The 11,077-nt window shown below is 36.0% G+C and overlaps 2 protein-coding genes across 2 annotated transcripts in view; both read right to left on the bottom strand.

Moving 5' to 3' along the window:
* Positions 1–2,975: 2,975 nt before the first annotated feature.
* Positions 2,976–9,497, bottom strand: LOC138146689 (cation channel sperm-associated targeting subunit tau-like). Its single transcript, XM_069068784.1, has 2 exons — positions 7,225–9,497; positions 2,976–3,487 (listed from the first exon to the last, which is right to left on the bottom strand). Exons 1-2 carry the CDS (start codon positions 9,373–9,375, stop codon positions 3,122–3,124), a joined length of 2,517 nt encoding a protein of 838 aa, XP_068924885.1. The 5' UTR covers positions 9,376–9,497; the 3' UTR covers positions 2,976–3,121.
* A 75-nt stretch (positions 9,498–9,572) lies between these two features.
* The window catches only part of LOC138146723 (cation channel sperm-associated targeting subunit tau-like), a 123,378-nt gene continuing 121,873 nt past the window's right edge, over positions 9,573–11,077 (bottom strand). Inside the window, exons 17-18 of the mRNA XM_069068824.1 lie at positions 9,748–11,070; positions 9,573–9,605 (exon numbers count right to left, since the gene is read on the bottom strand). Coding sequence (XP_068924925.1) covers positions 9,573–9,605; positions 9,748–11,070 — 1,356 coding nt within the window. The remainder of the gene's footprint in view (positions 9,606–9,747; positions 11,071–11,077) is intronic.

Genomic DNA, 11,077 nt, shown 5'->3' on the forward strand with positions numbered 1-11,077 from the left:
CTAGTTATTATAAAATTGTTTATCAGGGCAACTTTATAATAATTCATTACTGTGGTACTTTTAAGGTTTATAATGTAGCTTTCTCATAACTACCCTGTAAACAAGCGTGATGATTAATCTACTCTCTGCCTAAGACTTGTACAGAACATACCACCTGAAGAAGTTGAATGTATTTTTAAAATTTGGTTACATCTCTCTTTTTAGGAAGCATGTCTGCTGTAAGACTTTAACTTAAGAAATGGCTTAGTGTATATGTGACATGTACATTTAACAATCATACTTACATATATTCATTTAAGTATTTTCTCTTATGAGCTGTCACAAAGGCAAAAATACAGTCAAGGTATTTGAATTAACTTAGTATAGGTAACATTTCTGTTAGTCACCAGGTGCTTCTCTGCTTAATAATCCCAGGCCTCTTGTCATTCCTCACAGTAACAGGGACTGCCTAGCTGAAACTCTGTCCATGCACTGCTAGCATTGGAATAGTGCCAACTTCTGCCCTTTCAAGTTGGGTGAAATTTAATATTAAACCCTGAAGTACAATTCTGTTATGGCTCTGGGCCCCATCTATTTGGGGGTAATTCACTTTTTCAAATAATCAGTGTTTGATCTTTACAATTTATTGTACATAGATGAAATTCTCCTTTACTTTTCATGTCCCTTTTTTTTTCCAGATCTTCTATGCAAATGGGTTAAGTCACCCTATTAGGATCTCTCCCACCCCCTAGCACCATATCCCAAGCTCCTAAAAAGAATGGAGGGGAAAGAACTTCTCAAAGGAGGTGTCTCTCCATTTCACTTAGGTCAGGAAAAAGATGAATTGTTCCTAGTTGTTACAGATCCTGGGGCGATGTGGGCCATGGCATCCATTCTTTTACTAACATATTGGCTTCACTGACTTGTCTCTAGATCCTACAAGCTGCTTAATAATGACAAAAAGTCTGCCTGGAAACCATAAGGCACAGTCCCTTTTGTACTATTACTCTTTGGGTCTGGCTGTCACAAAGGAAATGATCAGGCTCAAGGGTGGTAGTGGGAGGCAGGAATAAACCAATGTTACGAATGATCTCATAATTTGCTCCACCAAGCTTTCTACATGTAATTTATCCAGCCTGTGGATGAGTCACATTAGTCATTTAAAGAAGCCAGATTTATCCTAGGCTACATGTACAATTTGAGGTTCCTGAAAGTATTTATTACAAAACAGGAACACAATCTCACTCATTATGTGAATTGAAGTAGTCATAAAATAGTTGCATCTGGGTCCTTTCTCTGTTAGGTGGCCCCAGAATTAGGATTAAAGCAATTCTTTAATGTTTTTTCTTAAATTTGTTGAAAGGAACACGTTACAGGGCTTGCAGACTCAATAATGACTAACAAATGTTGGAGGATAGTTCCAAGCCAGATAGATGGTCAATTAGTATAATTTCTAGGACTGGGAGTTAAGAAATTAAGCATAATTACAGGCAAATTCATTTCTCTGTGCCCTATCTTCCTCTGTAAAATGAGATTAGGCAATCTCTCCCTTCTAGTTCATTCAAAGGTCTCTCAAAAAACATTTTGTTTCTAAAATAATTGTCTAGTTTGGGTATGTGGTAAACTCTGATGAGTATAATTAACCATACAACATAGACATTTTTTAATGACATAATTATCTTGCTAGAGAATTATGTCTTTTTTGTTCTTTACAAGAAATAAGAAAGCTGGCTAAAATAGGCAGACAGGAAAAATTATCCAGAGGTGAAAATATAATCAGGCTTCCAGTGCAGGCCTGTTCTAGCCATGTTTGAAGAAGTTTTTATGACAGCCACAAGTTGATAAATGTTTTTGGCCACACTATAAACAATACAATCAATCACTTGAAATATCATAAAAGTACAAATGTATGGCCTTTCTCCAAGAAAGAGCTACACCAATGTTTCTGTGGAAGCAGATTTTGCTAAGCTGGAAAGGTTTCAAGAATGAGCCTAGTGATAACATCTATGTCTCTCAGCCAAGGAAGGACCAGCTTAGCTGCTTCTGACCCAATTCCTGAAGACCATCTGCTAATGCTAAGTGGGAGATCAGGGATTGCCGAAGTGTACCTGTGTGAATGGAAGACTTGATACAACAACTTCCCATCCTATCCAAACTGACTTAGGAAATAGGTTTTCTGATGTAAAGCCATTGGAGTCCCAAGACTGTCACAGGATGGAGATAAGTTCTTCTAATAGGAAAATATTTGCCCCATGTTTTCTTCATGCACACTTAAGAGCTGCATTAAAATAAATGGGATCATTTGAAATATCATTAAAAAATGGCCTTTCTCCACTAAACTACTATTCCAGTACTTTTTGAAGGTCAGCCAAGTAGCTATCCACCAAGTTTCAGAAAACATCATGATCTAAATTCAAGATTTGTTCAGACAAACTTCATTTTTGTTTTGCTTTTTGGAGGGCAATTGGAGTTAAGTGGCTTGCCCAAAATCACACGGCTAGTAAGCGTGTCAAGTGTCAGGTCCGATTTGAACTCAGGTCCTCCTGACTCCAGGGTAGGTGCTCTATTCACTGTGCCACCCAGCCATCCCAGGCAAACTTCTAATATTCAGGCAGCAATTGAAGAATAGTTGAGTGTCACCTATCCAGTACTGCTGCATATGTATAGACTTTTTGACACTTTCTGCTGTCTTTGTTTCTCAGCATGGGTCTCTGGTGAAGTTGTCTTCCTTCTTACTTCCTATCAATTGCTGCCCCACGCCCAGTAATTAAAAGGTATTGGAAATATTCTGATGTGTATGAAGACAAAGTTAAATTCAAGTGCAATCTTGGATAAGATTGACATTTGGCTAAATAGCATTTTCTAGTCATTATCAATTGAAGACTGAGATTAAAGATTAAAGTCCACATCTATATAATCATGTCAAACTCCACTCCAGTAAAATTCTTTTAAAAACCATTATTAAAAAATCAATAGTTCCCTCACGGTCTCATAAATAAAGATACATATATATATATGGAGCATAAATGTTTATTTGTATTTCAGTGAAAACAATGAATCTAACAAAGTGAAATCTTGTAGTGAGCTGCTAAATAAGAGGATGGATCTATCTATACACATTAGTAGGAGATTCATGAGGTACTTAACAATCATCCTCATACTTGCGTTTCACATATGAAGTGTTTAGCAACTGTAGAATATCACAAATGATTGAACATTTTTCAAGATCTTTTAGGTCTTTTTTCTGATTATATTCCTCCAGATCTGGGTTTGTAACATTGACGTGAAATAAGCCTGCTGAAACCACCCGTGGGGATGTAAATTTCCCAATGTTTTCTTCCAACTGTTTGTTAACCTCTGGAGCAGTATTTGGTCTGGCAAGGTGTTTAAGTGTGTATTGGTTTTCATCTGGGCTTTTTCCCAAGTCAAACCTGGCTCTTGCTTTTGCTTTTTCAAGATGCTTAAATGAGGTCAAATGTAAATCTTCCTTTTTGTTTTCTGAAGAGTCCTAAATATTAAAAATAAAAGCAGAATAGATTAATAATTTCAACTTATCTAACTTTTTAAAGTTAAAAGGGATGTAGCTTATATAGTTAGAGGGACAGAATAGCATATGCCAGATAAGTAGTCTCCAATTTACAGTTTTCTTACGGCTCCTCTTTCTAATTCACACCTCCCTGAATCTTTGCTACTATAGCTATGGTAATTCATTTGGAGCTTTCAAAGATCTATGGGTTCAGGGGTATAAGAATGAATGAAATATTTAAAAAAAAACAGCTTAATGATAAATGACTAACCTGCCTACTTGGTGGCTCCCCCCATCATATCTTTACCCATAATTCATGAAAAAATGTAATTTTATTTCTATCACCTAAAATTATACTAAAGATTCATTTCGTTTTATAAACATTCTTTTTATTCCTTGGGAAAGTTATTGTGCAAAGGAAATAAGAGCTTTGGGGAGAACTTTGGGAGAATGGGAGTAGGAAGCTGGGTAATTTTGTGACCTTGGGCAAGTTAATTAAGTTCTAAAGGCCTCAATTGTCTCATCTATAAAATGGCAGGGTCAAACTATATATGTACTAAGTAAGATCTCTTCCAGCTTTAAATCTATATAACCCCGTGTTCCTACTTCCAATAATCTCATTTTACAGATGGGCAAACTAGGTCTGCAAGCTGAAGTGATTTACTTAAGGACATATATAGCATGATAGAGCCAAGATAAACTCAGGAGTCCTAGTACAATCTTACATGTGTATAAGGGTGGGAATGGGGAAATGAGTGATTTAGGGCAGTCTGAAAGCACTAGAAGCTTGAGGAGAGGGACCCTAGGATGTGGAGGATGCTTTGCCTATTTATATATTCTGACTGTGGTTAGTTCTGCATACAAAAGAGTGAGAAAACTTTCTGTTCCTCCTCCATCTAAATGAACCCCAGAGGTTCCTAGAAACCAGAATTTTGGTTAATACTGTTTGTGATATAATTCATCTGGATTGTGGATTAAATGTGCTTTTGTGGGTTGGCCTTGGATTCTAATAGCCATTTACAAAAACTTTATGAAAAATTCCCATTTTTTTTCCATGAATAAATGCATCCCAACTTCTAAACAACCAATATTACAACTTTTCAGAATACATTCTGACTGTAAATTGGGGACTGCTTGTATACCATGTTTGGCACTGAATATACTTTGTGTAATTTTTAGAACATTTCCAATAATACATAAAATTTTCGGATATCCATTATATTTCCTACACTCAGCTATAAGCTCTGACAGTGAATTAGTATATTTATTACAACAGGATTTTTCATGTAGGTAATATAATTATAAATACATAGATGCACTTAAGAGTTCAGAGGTATGAGCATGGGAAACCACATCACCTAGCTGGTGTCTACTGGGCACTCCTCCAAGTCCAAGTTCCCTGTATACTGTGATATTTGGTACCATCTGGGGGATGCTGGAATGTTAAAGAACCTGATGAGTGAGCCCAGTTAGTCATCCAACTAAAGTCCTTTTGATAGTCAATTCTGTGTGCCATCAACTTCACTAAAGACACAAGCTCAATTATGCAGTGCTTCGGTGGAAAAGATGTTGCTTAACTTTCCCACTGTACATTACAGGCATATTTCTCAGTGCCTTTCAAAGCACCCATTTAAACACTTAAAATTCCACTGTTTATGAAACCCTAGGGTACTTAACAAGATCCTTAACTACTTAAAAAGAGTAATATTAAGTTTTTAAGGGATTTCCTTATGGAAAGGTTTTTAATTTCATTGATATATATTAATAATTTCATTGATATATATTTCCTCCTGGTGAGGAAATAACCTCCCCCAATGAAGGTTGCCTTCTTTGAAATTGATACAGCTAGGTCCCCAATTAGTGCAAATGAAGTGGTTGCATTATTCAAATTTGTATATTTCCAAAGAAAATGGAACCAATGACCATTATTTTACACAATTATAACTTCAAATAGTATGAATTCTAGTATATATACTTCATGGAATTTATTATTCACACTAATCTAGCTGTAATCTTAGAGAGTTGCCTAGAGTACTGAGAAGTTAAGTGATTTGCCCATGATCATATCAGTATGTGTCAGAAACAGGAATTTAAACTGAGGTCTTCCTTTATTCAAGGCTGGTTCTCTATTCACTATTGTCCTTTCATATATACACACACACACATTTGTATATATGCATATGTATGCATGTAGCTTTAGTTTTCCCCTATACCAACATACATCATAGACATACCCAATACTAATCACTGAAAGTGGGAAAAATTATCTCCCTCCACTTTTCCATTTTCCCTCTAACTAGTTTATGCTCTGGTACTATATGACTGACCTCCTGATTCCAGGACCCAGAACTCATTCTTGCTACCATACTATCCTCTATAGGCTTTTGCAGCCTGGCCTGGGAACCTAAGCATCATTTGTTCCAATTTTTTTTTCCTATGGGAAGATACATAAGGGAAAATTTTCTGGTACTGCAAAGTAGTTAAATGTGCTAGCCAAACCAAAAGAATATTCCCCAAACTATATTCTGAAATACGTTCTATTTCTCATTTAAGGGAATAATTTACATGTAATACAGAAAACATTCACTCAAAGAAGTCAATTTTATACATCAACTCTTAATTATTCATGTATATCAAGGATAGCAGTGATAGTTAATTCAAAGCAATTGGTAAACCTCTGAACCTTTTTACTTAGTTTTTCAATTCAGTGTAGGTTTTTTTTCTTCTTTAGCCGATTTAGCTCCCTAAATTCATAGACCTAGAAGTGAGCTTAGATGTCATTTAGTCCAACTATCCTATTTTATAGCTAAGGAAGCAAAGACCCAGGAAGTCACATAAGTAGGAAGTGGAAGAGCTGGAACTTGAACCCAGGTCCCCTGACCCCAAATCCAATACTTGCACATAGCAGGGGCTTGATAAATGCTAGTTGAGTAGATGATATGCAGTGTAGTGGACAGAGCACTAGGCTAGCCCTAAGCAAAGTAGTTGTGTGACTTTGGGTTAAAGTGATTGAATCAATCTGAACTTCAAGTTCCTCATCTGTGATTTGATAAACCTGTCCCAACAACCCAGTGAGGTGGTTGTGAGGAGCAAATGAAGATAATATGAAAGAGCTTTGAAAATTGTAAAAGTACTAGATACATTTAAAGTAGTACTAATTAATATTAGAAATTAGTTTGCATTCCTGAGCAATTAAACAAGCATTTATTAAATATCCACTATGTATGGCACTGTGTTACATAGTGGGGATACACAGATGAAATTAATTTTGGCAGAAGATAGCCCGAGATCATGTTGGGGGGGGAGTGGCCGGGCTAAAGGGGAGCAGAGAGAAGTTAGAATGGACTTTAAAAAATTTGCAGTTGATAATCCACAAAATGATTATGAAAATACAGTTAATACAAGGCAGTATCTTCTCACCTGTTCCTATAGACCCAAACCAAACCTAAATATGTAAATGTGGCATCAAGCATTCAAGATCTTATGTTGGCAGTGCTTTGAAGGGAATTTTGTGATTTATTTTGTGTGAGGTAAGATGATGTTTGACTTTAGAAGAATGGTTTGATTTAGGAAGATAGTCAGTTTGCTACACTTTGAGATAATTATACAACACATATATACATACATTTCCCCATTCCTGGGCTGAGAACTAAAGTGAAATATTTACTGGCCTTTACCAAAAATGAAAAAAAAAAATAGATCAAGAAAAGCATTATTACATGTGTGTTTCTTTTTCCAGCACAAGGAAATAGCAGTGTCCTTTGTGGAGATTTCCTTAGAAGAAGTCTTGTGGCAGTCTGTGAGGAAGCTAATATCTTAGCTGTCCTGTAAAGGGGCCGTTTTTGTTTCTCAACATACTCTCTTTCTCGACGAAGTTTAGGCTTTAAGTTTTCTGTTTTTAAGACTTCTGGGAATATAGATGGTTTTGAATTGTTCATTTCTACAGTTTTACTATGGTCAAAATATTGTGGGGTTGTTGCACATTTTTCAGTAGGAGTTTCTTTTGGCTTAACATAAACAGCTTGTAACTCTTTCTGGAACCGTGTAACTGTTAATAGTGGCTTCTTTTTGTTCTCTTTGGACTTCCCATGACATTGGTTTTTCAAATTTGATTCTTCCTCATCGTCAGAATTTAAATAAACATAAGTATTATTCGATGAAGGTAACCTGGATTTGTATAAATATTCTTTAATTTCTGATTGGATTTCAGAATTCTGGACACACGGTATGACTATTGGCTCAGGTTTTTCCTTGACAGTTACTTTATAGATGTTAATATGTTCTTTTTTTTCCAGAGGCTTGATTTTCAAAGCAGCCTTTGAGTGGCTTGTTTTTGGTCTATTATACCAGCCATGGAGGTCTTGGATCTCCTCTTCAAAACCAGTTTTTTCTACTTGTGGAAATTGCATTAAATTGTGGTCTTTTTGTTCCCTTCTTAACACTAGTCTTGTTATTCTTTCTGGTGAATTGTTAAATAGCAACTCTTGGCTACTTTTTCTTGAAGCCTTTACTCCTGTTGGATGATGTTTTCCAACTCTTTCTCTGGAGTATTGCCTTTCATCTTCTCTCACCAATGATGACCTTCTTTTAATATTATGCAAAGTAAAATATTCCCTTTCCAACTTTCTGGCGAGTTCTATATTTGAAACCCTTTCATCAATAACCTCTTGTGTCATATTTCTTGGAAAAGTTTTGTAACTTTGCTTTTTGGAAGGCCTTTCCATAAATTGGCTTAGTCCTCTCATTTCTGAACTTAAAAATCTTAATGGTCTCTCACTAGAATTAATCAAAGACAGGTTCTCATTCATAGTATGGAACTCCCTTTCTGTGATTAGGCCCATGTTTGAAAGTCTTTCTATGAAAAGGCTTTGAAGTTGTTTGCTTAAATCAGATTTTAGATTTAATAGTTCACTTTCTGAGATAACTGCTAAAAGGTCTTGTATGGATTGACTTAAAAGACCTCTCCTGTTTAGTTCACTCTCTCTAGAAAAACTCCTTTCTGGATAATCATGTCTTACTTCATGTGAAAATGGTGGGACAGTTTTAGTTCTATACTGAGGCAAGTTTTGGTCTCTATTCTCAGATTCTCTTTCCCTGATTAATTTGGTTTCTGTACAGTTACTTAACATATATTGTTGGAGGATTTCATTTAAAAGGGCTCTTAATCTTATTTCTAAATGCTTATCATCAAATGAAGGGTGATTTGAATTCTTTACAGAAGGCATGCTTTTTGGGGGAATTTCTGAAAAATCTTTGAAATTATTTTGCTCTTTTGGAGGCATTTCTGTCTTGACAGAAGTTGGTGCTTCTTTTTTATCATTTATCAAATAAAGGTCCTCAAGGATTTTTGGTAAATCCTCCTTGGGGAATTGTCCTGATTCTGAAAGTCTGTCTACAAGAAAATTCTGGATGTGTTTGCCTAAATCAGCTTTTAGATGTTCTGCTTCTGATCCTGCTAGATACTCTTCAAAACTGCTATGCTTGGGGCTTGCAACAGATTTTACATTGGAATCATCTGATTTATCCATGCTAAGTACTGAATTGGCATCTAATTCCTCAAATTCATTTTCACCATCTATAACAAAAAAGGTTTGGTTTTCTTTTTCTACCTCTGCCCCTGATGTTAAGCCTAATTCACTAATGTTCTCTGTGGAAAGATTATTAAAGACATTGCCTACAAAAGACTTTAGACAGGTTTTTTCTGAGTCACTAGGTTTATGCATTTTACTTGCATTTTCCAAAACAGAATCGAGATCTTTTTCTTCAAAACTATTTTCTCTATATAATTGATCCATATGAGGCAAATCTTCTTTAACCTGTGGGAACTGGTTTTTTGAATTCTTCAGTGATAATTTCCTGCCTTCTTCCATTATTGTGTCAGACAAACTGGTCTCATTAGCTAGCCATGAACTCTGATAGTCTTCTTTATCTACTTCTATCACATGGACTATGCCAGACTCTAGAGAATCTGAAGGAAATGCTTGTAAAAATATGTGCCTCACAAAAGATTTAGACTTTGATAGATCTGCTCCTGAATGTTTTTCATTCGGTTCCTGACTTGTTGAAGCTAAACTGCTATCCCAAACTGTGAACGAACCTTCTGGAAAGTCCATCAATGATACACTGCTATCTAAGTCCAGTTCTGTGATTTGTGGCTCGGAAGAAATTTGTTCTATCAGTGACACATCCTCTGGGCTTTCAAAACTTTCTGCTACACTTAAAACTGAGATACTCTGGATTACCTCTTCCGAATTCTTCTCAAAATATTCTTGTGGGTGCTTCTTTTTGATACTATGTTTCCTTCTAATTGACAAATCTTCCTCTATTGTACTTAGCTGTTCTTCAGGCTCATCAAATGTCCGAGAAATAAGGCATTCTTCCACTTCTTCTGTTAATTCTAGTATTTGACTTTCTGTTGGATAATACTTTAGTACCTCTTTTGAAAAGGATTTCGAACTTTTCTGTCTGGAAAGCTCACTCTGTTCACCCTGCACAATCTTGAGGTCATTTTCTGAAGAAGATTTTGAATTTAAATTTATGTTTTCTGAAAGCTCAATCTGTTCATTGTGAACAATCTTGAGGACATTTTCTGAAGATTTTGAACTTAAATTTGCATTTTCTGAAAGCTCAGTCTGTTCATTCTGTGCAATCTTGAGGTCATTTTCTGGAGAAGATTTTGAGCTTGAATTTGCATTTTCTGAAACCTCAATCTGTTCACTCTGAAGAATCTTGAGGTCATTTTCTGAAGAAGATTTGGAACCTGAACTTATCTTTCCTGAAAGCTCACCCAACTGTTCATTCTGAGCAATCTTGAGGTCATTTGGGGAAGATATTAAACCTGAACTTGTCTTCCCTGAGGGCTCATTCAGCTGTTCACTCTGAACAATCTTGAGGTCATTTTCTGAAGATTTGGACCCCAAACTTGTCTTTTCTGAAAGCTCAATCTGTTCACTCTGCACAATCTTGAGTTCATTTTTGGAAGATTTTGAACCCAAACTTGTCTTCTCTGGAAGCTCAATCAACTGTTCACTCTGAACAATCTTGAGATCATTTTGGGAAGATTTTGAACCTAAACTTGTCTTTCCTGAAAGCTCATTCAACTCTTCACTCTGTACAATCTTGAGTTCATTTTTGGAAGATTTTGAACCCAAACTTGTCTTTTCTGAAAGCTCATTCATCTGTTCACTCTGCACACTCTTGAGGTCATGTTGAAAAGAAGATTTTGAACCTGCACTTATCTTTCCCGAAAGTTCACCCAGCTGCTCACTCTGCACAATCTTGAGGTCATTCTTAGAAGATTTCAAACCCGAACTAATCTTTTCTGAAAGCCCAGTCTGTTCACTCTGCACATTCTTGAGGACGTTTTCTAAAGAAGATTTAGAACTTGCCTTTCCTGAAAGTTCACCCAACTGTTCACTCTGCACAATATTGAGTTCATTTTCTAAAGAAGATTTTGGACCTGCACTTATCTTTCCTGAAAGTTCTCCCAATTGCTCACTCTGCACAATCTCGAGGTCATTTTTTAAAGATTTTGAACCTGAACTTGTCTTTCCTGAAAGCTCAATCTGTTCA

This window comes from Petaurus breviceps, unplaced genomic scaffold, assembly GCF_028583685.1.
Source record: "Petaurus breviceps papuanus isolate PSGF00001 unplaced genomic scaffold, PetGlider_PUasm1.0 90769, whole genome shotgun sequence".
NCBI lineage: Eukaryota > Metazoa > Chordata > Mammalia > Diprotodontia > Petauridae > Petaurus > Petaurus breviceps.

Excerpts from the sequence above, each read along its gene's own strand:
- LOC138146689 (XM_069068784.1), bottom strand. The coding sequence starts at position 9,375 with ATGGAAGAAGGCAGGAAATTATCACTGAAGAATTCAAAAAACCAGTTC. Across the intron at positions 3,488-7,224 it reads CTGGAAAAAGAAACACACAT|GACTCTTCAGAAAACAAAAA; the intron begins GTAATAATGCTT and ends TTTAATATTTAG.